At 44.9% G+C, this 23733-nt stretch overlaps 1 protein-coding gene across 1 annotated transcript in view; it reads right to left on the bottom strand.

Annotated features, from left to right (window-relative positions):
• Positions 1–319: 319 nt before the first annotated feature.
• The window catches only part of LOC146834489 (putative defense protein Hdd11-like), a 126176-nt gene continuing 102762 nt past the window's right edge, over positions 320–23733 (bottom strand). The window contains exons 5-6 of the mRNA XM_085601877.1: positions 4811–4910; positions 320–891 (exon numbers count right to left, since the gene is read on the bottom strand). Of these exons, the coding sequence (XP_085458003.1) occupies positions 823–891; positions 4811–4910 (169 nt within the window). The 3' untranslated portion in view covers positions 320–822. The remainder of the gene's footprint in view (positions 892–4810; positions 4911–23733) is intronic.

Genomic DNA, 23733 nt, shown 5'->3' with positions numbered 1-23733 from the left:
CGTAAGTCTGTGTGACCTATTTACAAAAAAATATATCTGAAAGGTCATACCTGGTTTAAGCTTTCCTGCTCTGAGTCATTTAATATATGTTTTCAACAGAGTTCTGTGTGTGAGTAAAACAATGCATGTACTTGCTGAGTTAGGTCGGGCTGCAGGTAGTTCTTTTTGCAAGATACGTGCGGAGAGCATTATTGTGTAGCTAAATAAACATATCAGCCTATGTCCATATTTCTGTCCATTTCATATTTCTGCATGTGTTGGATTGTTAACCAACTTCTCAAAACCGCACAACTCTAGTGTAATGAAGCACAGAAACATCTTTCTTTTTAAACTTAATTTAATTTAAAACCAATTATCGACCTCTCTACTCCAACACGTTTCAAGCCCTTTCTCAGGTCCTTTGTTAGGGTGTTACTGAAGTGGTAGTCATTTTTTAATGTTTTTTTTGTCTACCACTCCTATAATAACCTAACATATCTTGCAGGCACCCGAGTTTCATTGATACAAACTGAAAAATTTATTTGACACAAAAGAGTCATAATCTATTGAAACTGGACAGACATATGTGCATATATTCTCCCACTAACTGAAGAAGTGCATGATTGTGATTTACTTATGATGATCTTGAAGCCTGGAGCTGTCTTCACAGAATTAGAGGTAGAATGTAGCAGTCATTTTAAGATTTATATGATTATGTTCAAATGCAAAATACACTTGTAAATGTACATTCACTAGAAACGTGTTCCTTATAAATGCTGCATAGGTTTGTAAAATGTTTAGGTATAGTTCGTTGCTGAGCTATTTGCTTTACAAAAATTGGAGTCAAAATCCTCTGAAAAATATAATTAGTAACAGTAGGGTACAGGAACATAGAAGACTCTGTGCAGAAGCCTGGAACAAAGAAAAAACAAGATTAGTATTAATATCTTCTATTGTTAATCAGACAGCTGCACCCTACCAATAATGCTGCATTTTGATTGGCCCCTAACCGGCCTACATCTACCAAGGAATTCACACCTAATAATTGAGACAAACCTCAATACAGTATACGATTCCTTATGACTCCTTTCCATAACAGCAGCCTATTAAGGTTACAGAGCTCTAATACAAACACATAATCTTCATATCTGCGAGAATGTGCCTACACTGGGAAAATATGCTAGTGAAAAAGACAGCTTTAAAGCTTTCAGTCATTCTCCTTAAAGAAAACTGAAGATATATATTTACAAAAATCTTTTTTATCTTTGCTGCTACAAGTTCCTGAAGTAAGCAAGTTCCCAAAAACATTTATTTATTTGTACTGGTATTAAAAGGTGTTTAAATGTTTTGTCTAATTTATAATGTTAAGTATTTTAAAATATAGTTTTAATAATTATTTTTGAATGTAGCAGTTTATAAGGTGCAGAGAAATACACTTTTTATAGACAGTACATTTGTATGTTTAAACATGTTTTTAGATTTAAATCAGAAGAACAATTATTTTTAAGCCAGTACACAATCATGCAGGGAGCTGCAGCTACTAAGGAGAGAAAGTGCAGAAATATAACAATAAATATAAAAAAGGAAATGTTCAAACAGCATCTACTGAGAGTCTCACTATCAATTGGAGAACAAATCTATTGCTTTTAAATATGATATCTGTCTCTAATAGTTTCCTGTATTTCTGTACTTCTAAAAGACAGGGGAGGCTCCTTTACTAGGGCATAGGAGCGTTGCCCCACTGCTTTCTCGCAGTGCGAGAAGCAGAAACATAAAATGGTAATAACTTTCAGTTATTACCATTTTATGTTTGGTTGCGGGCGTGCTGGTGGGTGGGGCTCTTCCGCGAGCAGGGGAGGATTGGTGTGCCTGCCCACTCCTGATTGTGCAAAGACTGTTTGGTCTGCTCCCTTGGGCCGTCCAAACCAGTCATGCACACTCTGTCCTTCTCCATGCAGCCTGCATGGAGAAAATGGCCTCCCCATGAGCCCCTGGCTGGACGATGTCCCGACAAATCACAACGCTGCTTGCAGCATTGTGATTGATTAGGGGAGGGAGCCTGGCTGCCTGCTTCTGCTTCCTGTTCCTGCTGGAGGCAGGTGAGCAGGAGCAGAGAAGATGCAGGACCAGGATGGTGGAAAGGTAAGTTTAAATATTATTTTGTATTATTAAATTACCCCCCCGCCCGACCCCACGCATGACCCCCCACCTCCCTGCGCAACTCGATGAGCCATGCCTGCCGGGACTAATAAAAGAATCTACTCACATACACTCTAATTGAATATCTTAAAAGACTTTGACGTCTTTTGATGTCTACCAAAATGTTACTATGTCAAATCTAGGGAGATATTAAGCAACAGAGAAGATAGGTAGCCTTAGTAGATTGGGGGATGCTGGACATAGGTAGGGATATCTCTACTTATTTCTAGTCCCATTAAAAACATATCATGCCTCACATGACTGAAAAAGCATACTTCCCTTCATATTATTTTAATCATCTGGGGCCAGATGTACTAACGTTTTTTTCCGGGCGCAAATTGCTGGGTCGTATATCTGGACCCTGGTTTCTTATCTGCATTAACACATCAGTGCTAATTTGTTTCAGCCTGCTCCACAGGAAAGTCTTTAAATACAACAGCCCCTATTTCCACAAAGTGGCACCCAGGAGTGCCTCACTTTTGTCTGGAATACAGAATGGCAGCACTTTAGTTGAGCTCTGTAGTGAAGGGACAATAGAGCACTGGGGAATCAACTAACAGACTGCTGCTGCTGTGGGAAGCATGTTTTACTGAGTGTGTCAAACTGTTATTCTCTCATGGATGAGGAAGATATTTTTGGATTTATATAAAATGTGTTCTCATTTTAGCTTATGGAGCCCCCTCCATAACGTCTATGAGAAAATCATGACAGAAAACCATTTGTTCTCAAACAGGGTTCCTCAAACCCCAGCAGAGGATCGGCCTTTTACACAGGGTAAAATCACCCGAGAACTCACCCGAAATTCCTAAAATGAGTATGATACCACCAACAAATGATTTATATTATGAGTACAATTTGTTATCACACTTTATAGTTCCTTTTTGTGCCTTCAAAAGAAGGGATTCACTACAATACATTAAAATGGGACGCAAACGGAAGAGCCTTAAACCAAAAGTATAAAGCTTCATGTCACCATCCACCCAAGAAGTGCCACAAAAAAAACAATCCCACAAATAATTGTGGGATTTCACTGCACATTTTTAGAACTTGGTTTACCAAATCCATATTATTCAAGGGGGAGGGAAATCACAGGTGGATATCAACATAGCTGGATTAGGACCCTGACTTTGACTTCGGACCCACTGACTCCACCCTGGTCAATAACTACCTTGGAGTGCCCTCCGACTAGGATTATACTGCTGAAGTGCAATATTCATTTTAATAACTTCAGATGTGTGCATGATCAGCTAACGACATGGTTCTAATTTGAGCATATATTTCACATACAAACTTTGAGTAGATCGAGTTTTTTTCCTATTTATAACCCTAGTATGTAAAGTATGCTTAGCATTGAATTGGTTTCATGACACACATTCCAATTTGTTTGCAGAAACTAATGTGTTGACAGAGAATTCGTAGGCACAGAGTGCCTAGACGCCCTTAGGCATTCGTCCGCTATATAAATTCTACAATCAAATCAAATATGTACTTGACATTTCGATAGGCGGAGATGAACATTTATACACGCACTGTGATGTCTCCCAACTCCTACCATTTTATCACCAGAACACCCTCATTGTGGGATTTAAGAGGTGTTGATGGTAAAAATAAGGCTCACATATTTATGAGCAGTACGTTGATCTGCTCTTGACATACATTTCAGTAAAAAGATGAAGGTTTTGACAATAAATTAATGGATTCATAAGGTTGGGCACCTGAAGCTCATAAAACGACCTATCCCATGGACCTCATATCTATTTTGACCAAAAGGGGCATGTAAGGGGTTGGTTGTTTTCTACTTTTTTCAACACTATAGTTGACCTTTATGTCAGAAGGGCAGTTAAAATGGTGATACAATCATGTAAACCCTAATTATTTTATCAGGAATTGCTTCCATTTAGCTCAGTATCAATGAGCAATCAAACCCTCATGATACATAAAACATCAAGGCAGGATAGGTAAACACTGAAATAAGAGCGACCTAGCATGAGCTACCGGCCTCACCCCTTCAATGAAAAAGAACACCATGATTAAGAGAGGACAATGCGCAGTGCGAACATTTAACACCTGTCGCACAGTTTTTGGGGAACTACATAACAAGTAGACACTGCTGAGAGTTCAGGGCTCTGGGACGCTGAGGTACATAGATAATAAGGTGGCATGCAAAAGGGAAACATAATGGGAGAAAAGCAAGGCTTATCTGAAGCCAGAGTGCAACTCAAACAGTTTACATTGACCAGGGATACACCATAGAAGAAGATGATTATCCATGGCTGATGGTAAGACAATGTATTGTATTGTAGCATGTGTGTGGAAAAACCCAACAGGACTCACATACACGGAATGGGTAGCTCAGCCAACACTGGTGACTTACAGACTGGAAATGCATTAAATAACACAGAACTAATCTTATGAAACACAGTTTAATGGGTTGCGGGAAGAAAACCAGGGTCGGATCGATACCTTCTGTTATTAAGAGATGCAAGAACTATAAATCAGGTAGTGCAAACTAACTGACACAAAAAGTTATAGTAAGTATAATGAACAGATCTAATACTTAGTTCTGTTCTGTATTATGTTTTCACTCAATTGTGTACAATTATTTATTAAAAAAAATAAGTGTAGTACCAACCTTAAGTCTTTGCCCGTCAGAAGTGCCAGTGCCATTGTATGTCATCACTGGCCCTTTGACGTTCATCCAGTAGGTTGCCTTGTTCTGTACAATGGTAGCCCTAGAAATCAAACAAAAAAAACATTTCACTTGCATACAAAAAGCAGTGTTCGACTGAAATCAGTCTCTGTGTATTTGGCTTCCTTATGCACTCCGTTCTTGTTTTGAAATGTCAATAGAGTTGATCACTGCTAAGGGGGAAGTTATACACTGATTTGGTCCAGTCCTCATTCTCTGATTTACTCCCAAATAAACCACACCTCATCATGTACAAAAGTGCTCTGAGCAGGGATTTTTTTTTTCTGGCCCTTCTGTAGCTTGTACAACTGTTCAAAATATTTCCATAGTACACTTGATGCCCATCTTCGGAGTACACCATGTTTTGATTAGTACCTGATGACAGCTGTACTTTATAACAAACCGTCAAGACCTTTAAAAACGTAATATCATTAAGAGAAGAAATGTACCAAAGGCGGCAAATTAGGGTGACCAGATGGCTCCATGTCACCAGGACACCCCTTTTCCACTCCTGGACTTTGCTTTTGCTTATCAGTGCATTCTGATAGCTTTAGTCTTGATTCGTTTTGATTTAGCCAATTGGATCTCACACAAGTAAAGTCCAGGAATATTTTTTTTTATTTCAAGTTTTTCCGTATAACTGGAAGTTTTATGGCAGGTTAGGTATAAGCAGCTTATTCAGTCCTGTTTTCTCCTTTGCTTTCTTATGCATGAAGTCTTCCATCAAAAAATGTGAAAATAAAAACTCCAACTGTTATTTTTTTTTTTATATATGTTTTTGGGGGGTTTTCAAATTTTATCACCAAATTTTCAAATGTGCATCGCTCCTATTAGGAAAGACAATTGATACATGACACATATTCCACGGCTTCAGGGATGCGCTAATTTGTAGTGTAAGAGTTACCTGAGCACAGTAGAAAGGTTATATTTATGTTACATTATCATGCCTGTGTAGCCGCCGGTTAACTTCTCTTAGTCTCAATGCATAATTGTTCCTTGTCTTGTGACGTGCAATTACTAGTGGCAACTGCATGAGGCCACTAAGGAAGGGGGGTGGAGAAAAAAGGAAAGCATAACTGGGACTGTTCAGAACAAACTAAAAGTATCTCAGAGCACCCCACCAGCCCCACTGTGTGGATTCATATTCAGTTTTGCTTGTGACTGCTATCTGCGGGCCCACGCCCTGCTCTGCGTCCTGTGGGTACATGCATATGTGCGCCACCTATGACAGCTGACCGGGTACCTCAGGTAGACTGGTGTTGCAATGCGTATACATGCTTTCATTCTGCTGGGTCTGACCCCATGAAAGTCTCCCCTCCATTTCCTGTGTTTCGTTGCAGTTCAGTTAGCATTGCATCCTAACTCAGAGCTATAGGGATCTTATGTATGCCCATAATGTCTTCTCGTCTAATGACGTTACTCTCTGCCTTGGCCCATGCGAGCATGGAGCGGCGCCACGCCTGCGCATGTAGGGGGTCTGGTGCCTTCCATCTCTTAGCGATTAACCTTTTGACTACCACTATCCCTAAATCTAGGAATCTGGAAGTTACTTTGGTGCTGCGAGTTCTGCGGTATTGGTGCAGGATCTAGGTCGGCATATATAAATATATACACACTGGAAAAATACATAGGTTTCAGGGACATTATAGTTAGAAATTAGCATTTAAGAAACCTTAGAAATTCAATGAAAAAAACACAGGTTTCAGGGACGTTATAGTTAGTTGGACATTTCAGTCATACAAAACCAGAGGAATTCGGCCGTTATAGTTAGTTGAGGTAACTATAACTTGCGCCCCAGCAATGCACTGCTGATGATGTCACATATTACATCACTCATGAGATGGTCAGTGAGATCACTCATGATATCACTGATGACATCACATGATGACATAATCCAGTGACTGAGTGTCTCTAAAAACTTTAAATATGTTTTATGTACATATATGCCAAAGTGTATTGAAGAATGAGTGGGTGGGTGTATGAGTGTCTATATGGATGATTTAGTAGGTGCATGACTGACTGTATAAGTGAGTGTTTAAACATGTCATACTGAATGCATGGGTTAGTGACTAAACTGTGTTAATATCTGTATCAGTCTGTCCGTTGGTGTGTAAGCGGCTGCATGGGTTGGTGAGTAACTACATGAGTGTCTATATGGGTTATTGATTGATTGTCTGAGTATCTGTATGGGTGCCTGAGTATCTGTGTGGGTGGGTGGGGGGTGTGACTTTGTGCATAGATGTGTGAGTGGGTGATTCACTAGGTGTATGGGTTCAAGAGTGTATCTGTGAATGGCTGTATGGGTGGGTGGGTGAGTGAGTGTTTAGATGTCTCAGTGGTACATGTGTGAGTAACTATATATGTGAATGGCAGTATATGAGAGTGTTGGACTGTATAAATGACTATCTATGAGAGAGTTATTGTGAGAGTGGCTGCATGGATGAGTGTGTTCTTGTGTCAGTGATTGTATAAGAGAGTAAGTATGTGTTAGTTTCTATGTGAATAAGTGAGGTGGTGTGTGAATAATTGTGTATGTGAGTAAATGGGATTGTGATTGATTCTTTGCATGACTGACTATGTGTGTGAGTACCTCTATGGGTGAGTGTCAGTGTGTGAGTGTCTATATAGGTGTATGAGTGCACATGATAGTGCTGTATTGATGAGTGACTGCATGTATGAGTAGCTGTATGGGCGAATGAGTAGGTGTGTGTGTAGACCTAGGAATCAGTCAGTGAGTATGTAGCAACTGGTATTGGTGTATCTTTGGTTTCAAAAATGGTAGTATGTATTTTAGAGTGGGAGTATCAAAGGTTACATTAGGGTGTGAGGAGGTGCATCAGATTATCATGTGGATGGTGACATCAGTGATGTCATTTGAGATGTCATCAGTGATGTCACTGACCATGTTATGAGTGATGTAATATGTCACATCATCAGCAGTGCATTGCGGGGGCGCAAGTTATAGTTAGCTCAACTATAACGGCCGAATTTCTCTGGTTTTGTATGAGTGAAATGTCTAACTAACTATAACCTCCCTGAAACCTGTGTTTTTTTTTGTGAATTTCAAAGGTTTTTAAAATGCAAATTTCTAACTATAACATCCCTGAAACCTATGTTTTTTTCAGTGAATTTCAAAGTTTTTTTTTTTAATATTTGTTTTTTTATTTGTTAAACATCATCGACGTAACACATCACATTGATACATAAGCAGGAGACAATACATCTTCCAGGTTACTGACTTGGGTTACAGAAAATCAAATCACAATAAACACTGTATGACTGATTAGGGGTTTACAAGAGTCTCGTCTTCATTCAGAGATACCAGTGGGGTGCAGATATTTCCTCTTTATGAGTTTCAGGGTCCCTAGACTTTGTTCCATTTCTTGGGACATCTTCTGGCTATATAGACTGACTTTTCCAGGAACATGCACCAATCTAAATCTTCCTTCCATTTCCCTAATGTGGGCGGTTGGCGGGCCCCCGAGTTTTGCGCTATGTTCCTTTTGGCGATCATTACTGCCAGCGTCGCCCATTGCCTAGTGGAAGAGGTAAGGTCTGTCGGTTCCCAAACGTTCAGGAGGCACCTGCGTGCCTCCGACAGTAGATCGACTGTGAGTACTTCATGAAGAGTGCGATGCAAGGCCTGCCAGTAAGTTTGTATGTGTGCACAGACCCAAATGATGTGGATAAAAGTGCCAATATCCCCACACCCGCGTCTGCACTCCCCCCCATCTGTCCCACCCATACGGACCAGCCTCAGCCCTGTAATGTAGGTCCTATGTAGAATTTTCAGTTGTACCAAACGCAACCTAGCTTGTATTGCCACCTCCTGCGGGGAGGAGACTGCCTCTCGCCAGTCTTCCTCGTCTAGTTCCAGACCATCCCTAATCCATTTTTTCCTTAAGAGACTGAAGTGGGTCCTCCATATTGTTAATCAATTTTTTGTAGATCGGGGATATGGTTTTTTCGGGGAGATGGCCATCGAGTATTCTATCTTCCAAGGAGGAGGCGTCTGGGAGGGGGGATTTATGGGAGAGGTGTGTATGAAGGGCGTGCCGGACTTGTAGATACCTATAGTGCTCAGTGTCTGTCAGACTATATTGCTGATGAAGGGAGGCAAAGGAAAGAATTTCATCTTTGACCCTAGAGGTCTTTAATCTGGGAAATTCCAATAAGGTCCCATTTGTCGAATCCCTTAGTTTGCCATAGGTTGCCCAATTTTTCAGAATTCCAGAGGGGAGTCTCTAGGATAAGTCTGCGGTCCCATCCCAGGTGTTTGTTTACCCCATGCCATATTTGTACTGAGTGGGTGGTCGGACCTGTGAGGGGGTATTACCGGGGCCTGGAATAGGTTGCTCTACCATAGTCCCCGCCTGGGAGGAGCCATCTGTCCATGGCGTAACCAGGGTCATCCGGGCGACCGTACATCCCCTGGTTTATGGCAGCTAAATGAGCCACCCAATAGTACTTTTTAATATGTGGGAGCCTAATGCCTCCATCGAACCAGTTGAAGGTGAGCTTAGCAAAGGCGATACATGGCTTACCGTCCCACAAGAGATCTCTTTGAAGGTTCTCCACCTCTTTAAAATAGGTTTGGGGTACTGGATCCATCGAGTTCTGGAGAGCGTACAGGAAATGGGGCAAGGCCATCATTTTGAAAAGAACAGCCTTATCCAGTAGGGAGAGGGGCAAAGATTTCCAGTTTTTGATATCCCTTTTCAGTCTCTGTAGCGGCGGAAGGAGGTTGCGGGTGAAGCGGAGTGCAGGGTTTAAAGTAATAAAGATGCCAAGGTAACGTAAACCTTCTGGTGCTATCTGGATCAGGCTGCCCCTCAGGAGAATGGGCGTCTCTCCATGCAGGACATAGATCACGGATTTGGACCAGTTTATGGTAAACCCGTAATATCTGCCAAACACTGCAAGGATATCTAGCAGTCATATCAAAGAGGCTCTCGGGGAGGTGAGGTATAGTAGAATATCATCTGCATATAGGGAGATCTTATCTTCCCATTCCAAGGACCAATGCACACCGCGGATCACTGGATCTCTACGGATCCATGCCGCCAGAGGCTCAAGAGCTAAAGCGAAAAGGAGCAGAGATAGAGGACACCCCTGGCATGTGCCTCGGCTCAGTGGAAACGCCATCGACTTGCGGTTGTTTATGACAACTTGAGCCATACGTTCTGCATACAGTAACCGGACCCAACTCGTGAATAGGGGTCTGAATCCCAATTTGTCCAAAACAGCAAAAAGATATGGCCATTCCACCATATCAAATGCCATGGTGGCGTCTAGTGAAGCCAGCACCACTGGCTCGAGGATAGTGTTGGCTCTGCCCAGCACTCCATGTAGTCTGCGTAGATTTAGGGCTGTGTTGCGGTGTGGCATGAAGCCTGACTGGTCAGGATGTACCAGGGTATCAATTACTTTTACCAGACGTATTGCCAATAGTTTGGCTAGGATCTCGGGTTCGGCATTGAACAGTGATATTGGTCTATAAGATGTACAACAATCCTTGGGTTTACCCTCTTTATGAATGACCACGATGTTGGCTGTCCTTTGATCTTCCGGAAGTGACCCCTTTTCCCTGCTATCCATGAACATTGAGCAGAGGAATGGGGCTATCTTATCCGGACGCAGTTTATATAACTCGATCGGTATGCCATTGGGGCCTGAGGCTTTCCTAGATTGCATTGCCCGTATCGCCTGAACCTCCTCATCGTCCGAGAATGCAGAGTCAAGAAACTCTCGATTCATGTCTGTGAGGGTAGGGAGCACAATATCACGGAGCAAGGCCCTATTGTCTTCCTCTGTATAGCGCCCTTTTATGCATAGACTGTCTGCTATTCATGCTATTCGCTGCGGGTCTGTGACTGCGTCAGATCCCTCTGCTTTCAGTTCAGGTACTAAATGGGCAGCCCATTCCTTCCTATCTAGCCATGCAATCAACTTCCCTGCCTTGTCTCCTTGTTCATAAATTTTGCTCTGCGTTTCCCTCCCCTGCGCTCTAGCTCTGTCCATAGCTATGTCCTTGAACTCATCTTGTTTAAGCTGCAAGAGATGTAGTTTCTCAGGGGTCACTGCAAGTTCCAATTCGTCTTCTAATTTAAGCACCTCATCTTCCACCCGTACCAATTCTTGTCGTTTGTCCTTTCTTTCCCCCGCAATCAGGGATATAGCCTCCCCGTGGATGACGGATTTATAGGCTTCCCATAGCGTTTGGGCTGATTCCACAGTTCCAACAATTTCGTGGAAGTAGTGGTCACAGGCCTGATTTCTTTTCTTTCGAATATCAGGGATGCGTAGGTACCACGGGTTAATGGAAGCTATTTTCCCTGCACTCATTCGGCCCAAGACAACATGCATCCAGATCGGTGGATGATCTGAGATACCTCTACCCAGGTGTCGAATCTCCCGAATATCCAGCGCCAGCGTCGCTGGGACTAGGATGTAATCGATACGGGACAGACTACGATGGGCACCTGACAAGAAGGTATATTGAGCCCTATCAGGATTAAGTGTCCTCCATCCATCCACTAATCCCATGGCCTCCAGGAAGTCGGGGAGCCACCGCTTTGTGGGTCTAAAGTATCGCGGGGGTGACGGTCCAGTGTCCCGGACATTACTGCATTAAAGTCTCCTCCTATCATGAGAAGGCCTTCCGGAAATGACAAAAGTACTGTGCCCAAATCTTTGAAAGCATCGCTCTGAAGGCCAGGGGGAACATACATTGAAACAAATGTGACAGTCTTCCCTTCCCACTGACCCGAAACTCCAGCATATCTACCCCGGTTATAGGACCATGTGGATTGTACCATGAAGGGGAATGAGTTTTTGACTAAGATGCCCACTACTCGCGACCACTTTGTGAAGCCTGCGTACGCTATCAATTTATATCCACCCCTGTCCATTGCCTGGCATGTGTTCCCAATCAAGTCTGTTTCCTGTAAAAGGATAACGTCTGGGGCCTGTCTTTTGATATATTACTGCACCATGCTGCGTTTGATCTTATCGCCAAGCCCATTAACATTCCAGCTGAGGACTCTAAGCCCTACATCCCACTGTGTACCCATCTGATCCTGTGCGATGGAGTCGCTCCTGCATTGCCTTACATCCCTGTGTAGTCGATTGAGAAAAACCTACAAAAATACCAATACTCAACAACATTAACATTCCCTCCCAACCGCTCCCCTCCCTGCGTCCCTGCACACGGGGCTTCAAACTGCCCATGAGCCAATTTGCAGAGTGCCTGTTGTCCCACAAGAAAACTAAATGTAGAAAGGTGGGTACGTGGTGCCCCCCATCACCCCTTCACATAGAAAACAATTGTGCAATCCCTTTCATGCGAGTCAAATGTCACTCAATGGTATACTTGGAAAGGGTTCATAACTTACAAATGTATCTGCTGGCGAGTCCCCATGGCAGTTCCAACACTTCGTCTCTGATCAGATCAGGACATAGGCCAGATTCGACGTCTCTCCCGCCTCCCGGATCCCATCCGTATCTCCCCACCCGTTGTACCCCAGAATCATTGAAATCACCGCTCAGCGACTCTCCAGCCATTTTGCCGCCGAATCTGGGGGTTCGAACAACCAGGCTCTGCCGTCTGCCTCCACACGAAGCCTGGCGGGGAACAGCATGGCGTACTTGTATCTCTTGTCCCTTTGCGTCTTTTTAATCCCCAGAAAGGAGCGTCTCTGGACCAGTTGGGTGAAGTCTGGAAAGAAGGTAATGTCTGCGTTTTCGTATTTCAAGGGTGGACCCGCCCTGGCATGCTGGAGTATCACATCTCAGTCTCGGAAGCTAAGGACCCTGGCCAGGATCGGACGAGGGGGGCCCCCGGTTTTGGCTGACCCCCGGGGACTCTATGGGCTCTCTCGATGACGAAAAAATTTCCGAGTCCCTTGGGCTGCAGGTGTTTAAGGATGAGTTCTTCCACGAAGAGGTCCGTGGCCTGCCCTTCTGATTTTTCTGGGACACCTAAGATTCGCACATTGTTGCGTCGCCAGCGTCCTTCATAGTAATCAAGCTTGGTTTCTGTGAATTTCCAGAATGTTTCTAGGTCTTTGACGTCCGACTGTAGTTGGGAGGTATCCTCCACTAAACTTGTGGTAGTGAGCTCAACTTGTTTGACTCACTCAGTCTGTTTATTCATATCCACCTGAAGCAGGTTGACATCCACGGTAATGGTGTCCATCTTATGCTCTAGAGAGGTCTTGATCCCGGCAATTTGCTTCCAGTACGTCTTTAAGTGTGGGTTCCGGATCCATTTCTCCCTGTGCTCCCCCACTCTTGCCCGGAGGGGGAGGGACCAGGCACCCTTGGTATAGGGAAAATGTATCTGTCTAGTCTATTCTGCTGCACCGGTTTACTGCCTCTAGATGACGACATGGCGCTGGTACACCTAGGCTTCGGCGTGGCGACAGGGACGGATCCCGACTAGGATAACTGCACTGAATAACTTCCGGTGGTGGCGATCACCCTGTCACCCCACCCGAGCTCGCCAATAATCTTCTATGGGTTAGCCCCGTGGTCTGGAGGAAGCCAGGCAGACCCCGGGGGGGTTTTGGCACCCGGTACGTGTGGCTGCTGGACTGCTGGCCAGTCTCATCCACCGCTCAACCCGAGGGGCTCAGGTGCATCGAGGCAACACTGAGCCGTGCCCTGCGAGGGTCGAGATTGCACACTGGGTGACAGGTGGCTGTAGTGGTGTCTCCCGATGAGGGATATGTGCCAATTACTGTTCCGGTCACTTTAGCTGAGGAGCAAGTCAGTAGGTGTGCCTCTGCTGGAGCTGCAAGTAACTCAGTTCACAGTGGAGGGTGTCCCATGTAACCAGCGGCGCTGCTAGTGGCCGAGAGCATCAAGCATGTTCTTTTGTCGGTGAGGGGTTGCGGGTGCGTTATAATCACTGTTGTGAGCATGGGGCCCCCACTTCTTTGCATCTTCAGGACCTCCCTTTGCAATGATCACAGGTGGAAAGAAAGGGGGGGTACCGACCAGGTGGCGCAACCCACTCAGCCACTGTGAGATTGAGGGACGATTGATGGCGCTTCACTCTATCACTCTTTCTGTGGGAAATCTTGGTTCTCGTCTCCACCGCAGGCCTCCATAATTTCTTGCCTCCCCCTCAGACCCAGCCCGTACCTCCATCGCACACACTCTGATGAAGAGAGGGGGAGGAAGAAGTTCCGGCCGGCCCCCAGTCGGCGGGGCCCCAGCGCTGCGGCCTCAGTCACAGGCTAGTTCGCCTGGGCATCAAGGCCTCTTTATCGCCTGCCCCTCCACTCGAGGTCTCGGCGTCTGCACTCCGTGTAGGCCTCAGATGGCGTAACGTCCGCTCCAGGCCCCTGATTGATGCACCAGGTAGACAGCCACTGGGATGCACACCGGACACCCTCCGGTCAATCAGTCTCTGCGGTGGGGTCACAGGAAAGGAGTTTGCTCACCACCCTCACTGCTACGCAGGGCCCCGGCTTCAATGCTGCGTCCAGGCCTCACAGCCGCTACGGGGTTCGGGGTCCCTCACCTCTCGTTCGTGTACCAGACACCATCACAGTCAGGGACTGCACTTTTTAACAGCGGATGACTGTACCGGATAGATGGGGGATAAAAGCGAGTTGCGAGCTCCGCTAAGCTGTGGCCATCTTGCTTCGCGGCTTAGCCATGCCCCCTTCAAAGGTTTTTTAAATGCTAATTTCTAACTACAACGTCCCTGAAACCTATGGTTTCTTCACTGAATTTCAAAGGTTTTTTTAAATGCTAATTTTTAACTATAATGTCCCTGAAACCTATGTTTTTTCAGTGAATTTCTAAGGTTTTTTAAATGCTAATTTCTAACTATGCCTACATAGGTAGGATATATGCAGAAAGGGGAAGAAAGGCGCAGAAAGAAGCAAGAGAAATGCAGAAAGAGGCAACAGAAGTCCAGAAAGACAAAGAAAGGTGCAGAAAGAAGCAAGAGATATGCAGAAAGAACCAACAGAGGTGCACAAAGAGGCCTTGTTGCAAAGTCATCCTGTGCCCCCAACTTTTTGCTGACTGGTACTTGTGGTAACTGACTCTGACTAACCAGGCCCTGGTCCAGTGCTATGTTAAAAGACACTTAGAATACAGTGGGTTACACTATGAGTTGGGGTACCCCTGTGAATGGCGTGACCTTCCCTGTAAGCTGTAAGTCCCTAGTACATAATACTGCAGGTGGATTAAAACTACCTCAAAGTCAGAGGTGCATAAAGAAGCAAGAGCAGTGCAGAAAGAACCAACAGAGGTGCAGAAAGATGCAGAGGGGTACAGAAAGAGGCAAGAAAAGTGCAGGAAGAAGCAACAGAGGTGCTTAACGAGGCAAGAGGGGTACATAGAGAGCAGGAGAAGTGCAGAAAGAAGCAATAGAAGTGTAGAAAGAGGCAAGAGAGGTGCAGAAAGGTGCAGAAAGAGGGAACAGGGGTGAAACAAGAGGCAAGAGAGGTGCGGGAAGAGGGATGCAGAAAGAGGCAAGAGGGGTGAAGAAAGAAGCAAGCGAGGTACAGAAAGAGGCAACAGAGGTGCATAAATACGCAAGAGAAGTACAAACACAAGCAAGAGAAGTGCAGCAATAGGCAAAAGACTTGCTGAAAGAAGCAACAAAGGTGTAGAAAGAAGCAAGAGAAGTGCAGAAAGAGACAAGTGAGATGCAGAAAGAAGCAAGAGCAATGCAAAAAGAACCAACAGAGGTGCAAAAAGAGGGGTGCCGAAAGAGGTAAGAGAGCTGCACAAAGAGGCAAGAAAGGTACAGGAAGAGGCAGGAGGTGTACAGAAAGAAGGAAGAGAAGTGAAGAAAGAGGCAAGTGAATTGGTGAAAGAAGCAACAGATGTATAGAAAGAAGCAAGGGAAGTGCAGAAAGAAGCAAGTAAGGTACAGAAAGAAGCAAGAGCAGTGCAGAAAGAACCAACAGAGGTGCAAAAAGAGGTAAGAGGGATGCAAAAAAGTAGGAGAGGTGAACAAAGAGGCAAGACAAGTACAGAAAGAAGCAGGAGGGGTACAGAAAGAAGGAAGAGAAGTGCAGAAACAAGCAACAGAGGTGCTGAAAGAGGCATGAAGGGTGCAGAAAGAGCGAGAGAACTGCAGATAGAAGCAACTGAGGTACAGAAAGTGGCAAGAGAGGTGCAGAAACAGGCAGGAAAGGTGCAGAAAGAGGGAACAGGGTTGCAGAAAGACAAAGACAGGTGCAGAAAAAGAAAGAAGAGGTGCAAAAAGAGGCAAGAGGGCTGCAGAAAGAAGCAAGTGAGGTACAGAAAGAGGCAACAGAGGTGCAGAAAGATGCAAGAGAGGTGCAGAAACAAGCAAGAGAAATGCAGAAAAAGGCAAGAGAATTGCTGAAAGAAGCAACAGAGGTGCAGAAAGAAGCAATAGAAGTGTAGAAAGAGGCAAGAGAGGTGCAGAAAGGTGCAGAAAGAGGGAACAGGGGTGAAACAAGAGGCAAGAGAGGTGCGGGAAGAGGGATGCAGAAAGAGGCAAGAGGGGTGAAGAAAGAAGCAAGCGAGGTGCAGAAAGAGGCAACAGAGGTGCATAAATACGCAAGAGAAGTACAAACACAAGCAAGAGAAGTGCAGCAATAGGCAAAAGACTTGCTGAAAGAAGCAACAAAGGTGTAGAAAGAAGCAAGAGAAGTGCAGAAAGAGACAAGTGAGATGCAGAAAGAAGCAAGAGCAATGCAAAAAGAACCAACAGAGGTGCAAAAAGAGGGGTGCCGAAAGAGGTAAGAGAGCTGCACAAAGAGGCAAGAAAGGTACAGGAAGAGGCAGGAGGTGTACAGAAAGAAGGAAGAGAAGTGAAGAAAGAGGCAAGTGAATTGGTGAAAGAAGCAACAGATGTATAGAAAGAAGCAAGGGAAGTGCAGAAAGAAGCAAGTAAGGTACAGAAAGAAGCAAGAGCAGTGCAGAAAGAACCAACAGAGGTGCAAAAAGAGGTAAGAGGGATGCAAAAAAGTAGGAGAGGTGAACAAAGAGGCAAGACAAGTACAGAAAGAAGCAGGAGGGGTACAGAAAGAAGGAAGAGAAGTGCAGAAACAAGCAACAGAGGTGCTGAAAGAGGCGTGAAGGGTGCAGAAAGAGCGAGAGAACTGCAGATAGAAGCAACTGAGGTACAGAAAGTGGCAAGAGAGGTGCAGAAACAGGCAGGAAAGGTGCAGAAAGAGGGAACAGGGTTGCAGAAAGACAAAGACAGGTGCAGAAAAAGAAAGAAGAGGTGCAAAAAGAGGCAAGAGGGCTGCAGAAAGAAGCAAGTGAGGTACAGAAAGAGGCAACAGAGGTGCAGAAAGATGCAAGAGAGGTGCAGAAACAAGCAAGAGAAATGCAGAAAAAGGCAAGAGAATTGCTGAAAGAAGCAACAGAGGTGTGGAAAGAAGCAAGAGAGCTGCAGAAATAGGCAAGTGGGTGCAGAAAGAAGCAAGAGCAGTGTAGAAATAACCAACAGAGGTGCAAAAAGAGTCAAGAGGGGTGCAGAAAGAGGTAGGAGAGCTGCACAAAGAGGCAAGAAAGGTAGAGAATGAGGCAGGAGTGATACAGAAAGAAGGAAGAGAAGTAAAGAAAGAGGCAAGAGAATTGCTGAAAGAAGCAACAGTGGTATAGAAAGAAGCAAGAGAAGTGCAGAAAGAGGCAAGTAAGGTGCAGAAAGAAGCAAGAGCAGTGCAGAAAGAACCAACAGAGGTGCAAAAAGAGGCAAGAGGGGTGCAGAAAAAAGTAGGAGAGGTGAACAAAGAGGCAAGACAAGTACAGAAAGGGGCAGGAGGGGTGCAGAAAGAAAAAGAGAAGTGCAGAAAGAAGCAACTGAGGTGCTGAAAGAGGCGTGAAGGGTGCAGAAAGAGCAAGAGAGGTGCAGAAAGAAGCAACAGAGATACAGAAAGAGCAAGACAGGTGCAGAAACAGGCAGAGAATGTGCAGAAAGAGGGAACAGGGGTACAGAAAGATGAAGAGAGGTGCACAAAGAAAAAAGGGGTACAAAAACAGGCAAGGGGTGTGCAGAAAGAAGCAAGTGGGGTGCAGAAAGAGGCAACAGGTGCAGAAAGACTCAAGAGAGGTGCAGAAACAAGCAAGAGAAGTGCAGAAAGAGGCAAGAGAATTGCTGAAAGAAGCAACAGATGTGTGGAAAGAAGCAAGAGAAGTGCAGAAAGAGGCAAGTGAGGTGCAGAAAGAGGCAAGAGAGGTACAGAAAATGGCAAGAGAACAGCAGAAACAGGCAAAAGGGGTGCAGAAAGAGGGAACAGGTGTGCAGACAGAGGTAAGAGAGGTACAGACAGAGGGAAGAGGGGTACAGAAAGAGGCAAGAGGGATGCAGAAATTTACAAAAGAGGTACAGAAAGAAGCAAGAGCAGTGCAGAAAGAACCAACAGAGGTGCAAAAAGAGGCAAGAGGGGTGTAGAAAAAAAGTAGGAGGGATGCACAAAGAGGCAACACACGTACAGAAAGAGGCAGGAGGGTGCAGAAAGAAGGAAGAGAAGTGCAGAAAAAGCAACAGGTGCTGAAAGAGGCGTGAATAGTGCAGAAAGAGTATGAGAAGTACAGAAAGAAGCAACAGAGGTACAGAAAGAGGCAAGAGAGGTGCAGAAAGAGGCAGGAAAGGTGCAGAAAGAGGGAACAAGGGTACAGAAAGATGCAAGAGAGTTGCAGAAACAAGAAAGAGAAGTGCAGAAAGAGGCAGAAAAATTGCTGAAAGAAGCAACAGAGGTGTGGAAAGAAGCAAGAGAAGTGCAGAGAGAGGCAAGAGAGGTGCAGAAAACGACAAGAGAACAGCAGAAAGAGGCAAGAAGGATGTAAAAAGAGAATAAGGATGCAGAAAGAAGCAAAAGAGGTGCAGAAAGAAGCAAGAGAAGTGCAGAAAGAAGCAAGAGAGGTGCAGAAAGAGGGAAGACGAGTGCAAAAAGAGACTACGGGGTGCTGAAAGAGACAACAGGGGTGCAGAAATAAGCAAGAGAGGTACAGAAAGAGGCAATAGAAGTTTAGAAGAGGCAAGAAGGGTACAGAAAGAAGGAAGAAAAGTGCAGAAAGAAGCAACAGAGGTGCTGAAACACACAAGAAAGGTGCATAAAGAGGCAAGATTGATGCAGAAAGAAGTAAGTGCAGTGCGGAAAAGGCAAGAGAGGTGCAGAAAGAAGAGAGTGAGGTTCTGAAAGAGGCAAGAGAAGAGCAGAAAGTGGCAAGTGAGGTTCAGAAAGAGGCATGAGAGGTAAAGCAAGGAAAGATAAGTGTAGAAAGAGGCGAGAAAAGTGGAGAAAGAGGCACTTGAGGTGCAGAAAGAGGCAGGAGAGGTGCAGAAGGAAGAGAGTGAGGTGCAGAAAGAGGCAAGTGAGGTGCAGAAAGAGGCAAGAGAGGTACAGAAAGAGGGAAGGGAACTGCAGAAACAGGCAAGAGATATGTACAAAGAGGCAAGTGAGGTGCGGAAAGAGGCAAGAGACGTGCGGAAAGAAGCAAGAGCGGTGCAGGAAGAGGCAAGAGATCTGCAGAAAAAAGCAACAGAGGTGCTAAAAGAGGCAAGTGAGGTGCAGAAAGGGGCAAGAGGCGTGCAGAAAGAGGCAAGTGAAGTGCAGAAAGAAGACAGTGAGGTGCAGAAAGAGAAAGAAAGGAGCAGAAAGAAGCAAGAAAAATGCAGAAAGAGGCAAGAGAGGCACAGAAAGAAGAGAGGTTTGTACACAATTAGTACCAGTTTAACACACACATTTTGCAATAATTAACACATGACCATTCCCACTTTGCCAAGGGCCTTTTACCAGGCTGTAACACGTGATGCTGCATTTTTTTGAACATTTGAGCTGTTTGAGCTAGAAACAAGGCTTTTTTTGTAGAAATCTGCAGATTAGGCAGCAGACAATGGAATATTTGGCCAATGCGGAAAATGTGTAATTATGTGAAAATTGGTCCAGCGGAACAGTCACATAATTCCAGTGGCCCTGCTCATACCTCCGACTAGGTCCAGAAGTACTCCTCAGTGGTTTCTTATTTTTTTGTGTCTTATTGAGTTTATAGTTTAGCTTCTATGGAAACGAGGAAGACTAAACCTGAGGTTACCAATCTACAACACAGACTACAATACCACATAATTACTCTCCAAAACACATAATCCCACTCCACATAATTCCTATACACTAAATACCACATACTTTCTATTCACATAATTTCACTGCACAACATAACACATAATTCCACCACACATAACGTACATCCACTCTACACCAAAAAACATTAGTAAAAAACGTTTACATTTAACAACGCCAATAGCACTAACTCTCGCAAATGCATAACCTATTACATTGCAAATGTTTCTTTAACTAGTAGTCGCGTTTGCAGAGTGGTGGAGAAAGGGTGCTGGGCGCTTAGGACTTCAGCTGCGTTGGACTTACTGGAGGTACCAGGAGGGCTTCTCGGCCCCCAAAGTCCCTCAGGAGTAAAGTGGAGTTCATCCCCCATCCTGTAGTCTGCCAGAAGGTGTGTTAGCAGAGTGATGGAGAAATAAGGCATGGTTTCCGAAGATGTCTTAGCAATCCCACTGTGTGGGACTTACTGGAGGTAACAAGAGGGGTAGTTAGCCCCCAAGGAAAGCTAAGAGGCACATTTGCACAGTGGTACAGGGAGGGGGCGGGGCCTCCGGCACGATGCCAGTTTTTCTTTACTTTCCATATTTTTAGAAGAAGCACTGTGTGGCACCACTTCTCTTACTCTTTTTTGGGCCTTGGGGACCCCATCCCCAAGGCCCTTAGCCATTTTTTTTAACTTTAAAAACAAATCGGGAAGGGGGCTGCGTCCCCCGAGGCCTGCCCTTGTTTTTTTATCATTATTATTGGAGGGGGGCTGCGTGGCCCCACTCCTGTGGCCAATTTTGGCCCCGGGGACCCCATCTCCAGGGCTCCAGCCTTATTTTTTAGAAAAAAAATATATACATTTATATTTGGGAGGGGGGCCACGCCATTTTTAGCCCCAGGGACCCATTCCCCCGGGGCATGCCCAATGCTTTATTTTATTTTTTTAGAGGGAGGGGGGTCGAGTGGCCCCCTTTCTTGGGCCTCTAACATGCTAACAAGGGGAGCTAACATGCAGCTCCCCTTGCCCAAAAGCAATTCTGCTTTAAACGCTGAAGCGAGAGCAGGTTTCCTGCTCTCGCTTCAACAAAGCAAAGCAGTGCTCCCGCCCTGTCATAAACAGCAATGTCCTGGTGGTGGGCACCCCAGGACATTGCAGGAGCCGGCAGTGGGGGGTGGAGGTCTCCAGGGCCATTGAGGGCTCCAGGAGGGGGGCTGCTCAGGACCCCTGCACTTCAAGCCCGGGGGTGGTGGTGGTCCCTGGGGCTCGGGGGTCTGCAATGGACCCCCGCACTTCAATTATGTATGCCCCAGGGGGTGGTGGTCCCCAGGGCAGTGTGGGGGGCAGGAGCCCCCATGCCTTTAATTTAAAATAAAAAGCCCTGGGGAGGTGACAGTCCCCTGGGCTACTGGGGGCCGCCATGCCCCCTGCACTTAATAATTAAAGCCCCAGGGAGGTGGTGGTCCATGGGGCTGTGTGGGGGGGCAAGAGCCCCCCCACACTTTTAAAACAAATTTTTATCATAAAGCCCCGGGAAGGTGGTGGTCCCCGGGGCTGCGGGGGGCAACGCGTCCCCTCACATTTCAATAAGGATCATCCAGGGGAGGTGGCAGTCCCCAGGACATTATCAAATATTGCCCCCAGGACCTGGTCCACATGGGGGCTTTAAGAAAAAGTACAGGAGACCACACTTCATTTTTCAAAAACAATTTCTTCCGGATTAGCGCACCCAGCATGACTCCGGCCGAAAATGTAAAAAGAAAAATGCTTTTTTTGGGACCGTGGGTCCCTGAGGGACCCCCTGAGCAGACCTAGGGGGTCTGGGTGTTTCTAGCCTGCCTCCTTTTCTTCATTTGTAACTTTTTTATTACTTTTTCTTGTGACTCGGTTTTACTGAGTCACAAGATGGCTGCCAACACTTCCTGGTTTGGAGTGTTGGCAGCCAATCAGAATTAAGCTTGTGCTCTGGAGGATTCACGGCTCCTCCTCGGTGCTCAGATATCGATATATATATTTTTTTTATTTCTCAGGAACTACTGAACGGATTTACACAATTTGAAAAAAAAGGTCGCTTTCTGAACCAAGAGCTACCTTTTTGCCCTATTTGGTAATTTCGTTCAGCAGTTCGGCCTGTAGCCTGTTCTAAAATTTCCTATGGAAATGAACAAAGGGAAAATGCATTTTGGGACTCCCATTTTTCTTGGCCCCCGCTTGACGAATCACCCCCAAACTTTCAAGACAGGAACTGACCTGAGCTGGTCATTAGTTTGGAAAATGTTGCCAAGATTCGTCAGACGGCACCAAAGATATTAGCAAATCAAAAAACACTTTTCCTTTGGATAATAGGTCCCAACTATAACTACCTATTGGTGACCGTCAGTAGGTAACATATATATATATATATATATATATATATATATATATATAGAGAGAGAGAGAGAGAGAGAGAGAGAGAGAGAGATGTATAGATATATATATATATGTGTATATATATTAAATATATAAACATCAAATCAGTTTACAATGTAATCTAGAATTGATTTATTCAAATAATATTTTTAGATTTTATATTTAAACTATACATAAAGTTTTAATGTTTAAACATATTTATCAATCCCTGAGCCCTAATAACCTCTTACAACAATTGTGCACTACCCATCTGCTCCCAAAAAAGCCCCTTGTGACCCCTATACATTGCCCATTCCTGAGCCTTAAAAACCTCTGAAAACTCCTTTCTACCTTATGCACTACCCACCCATGGGGTCTAAAAACTCCTTACTACCCCTATGCGCTATCAATTACTGAACACATAAACTCCTTATTCCCCACATGCAATACCTATCAGTGAGCCCTATAAGATCCTTACTACAACTATACACTACAGATCCTGACCCTAAAAACTCCTTACTTTCCATTTTTCGAATCATCCCAGAGCGCTATAAACTCCTTACTATATATATGAACTACCCACCCTTGAGCCCTAAAAGCTCCTTACTACCCATATGTTCCACCCATCCCTGAGCCTTGAAAAATTCCTTACTCTAAAAACAAAAGGTTACAGGGATGTGATAGTTAGGCTCAGATTGTACATGCACAAAACCATAGAAATGTGGAAGTTATAGTTACCTCAGCTAACTATAACTTGCTCCCCTGCAATGCACTGCTTATGCCATCACATATTACATCATGGTCAGTGACATCACTAATGACATTACAGACGACATCCCTGATTACATCATCAAGCGAGTGTTAATGTCTTTAAAAGTTTAAGGGTGTTAAACATATAAACAAACCTACTAAAAAGGTAATTAGTATACTAGGTACACTACTACTGAGTGATCCTACTTCCTACATATGTGAGTGGCTCTGTGATTGTATGTATCCTTGTGTGTATGGATGTGTGAGTGGCTGTACGGGTGTATAAGTGGGCGTGGGAGTACCTGTGTGGACGAGTAAGATGCTGTGTGAGTGGCTGTGTTGGTGAGTGAGTGGGTATGTCAGTCGCTGTATGGCTGAGGGAATGGCCATGTGAGTGGCTCTATGGGTAGGTAAGTGGGTGTGTAGTGACTATGGGTGAGTGAGTGGGTGTCTGAATGGCTCCATGAGTGGGTGACTGGGTGTGTAAGTGGCTGTATGGGTGAGTGAGTGACTGTTTGAGTTGGTTTGGTTAAGTGAGTTGGTGTGTGAGTGGCTGTATTGGAGAGTAAGTGTCTCTATGAATGGCTGTATGGCTGAGTGAGCAGATGTGTGAGTGCCTGTATGGATGTGTGAATCAGTATGTAAGAGGTTGTGTGGGTGTGTGAGTGTATGAGTGT

This window comes from Triturus cristatus, chromosome 4_2 (genome assembly GCF_964204655.1).
Source record: "Triturus cristatus chromosome 4_2, aTriCri1.1, whole genome shotgun sequence".
In the NCBI taxonomy this organism is placed as follows: domain Eukaryota; kingdom Metazoa; phylum Chordata; class Amphibia; order Caudata; family Salamandridae; genus Triturus; species Triturus cristatus.
This window is presented reverse-complemented; position numbering and strand designations above follow the sequence as displayed.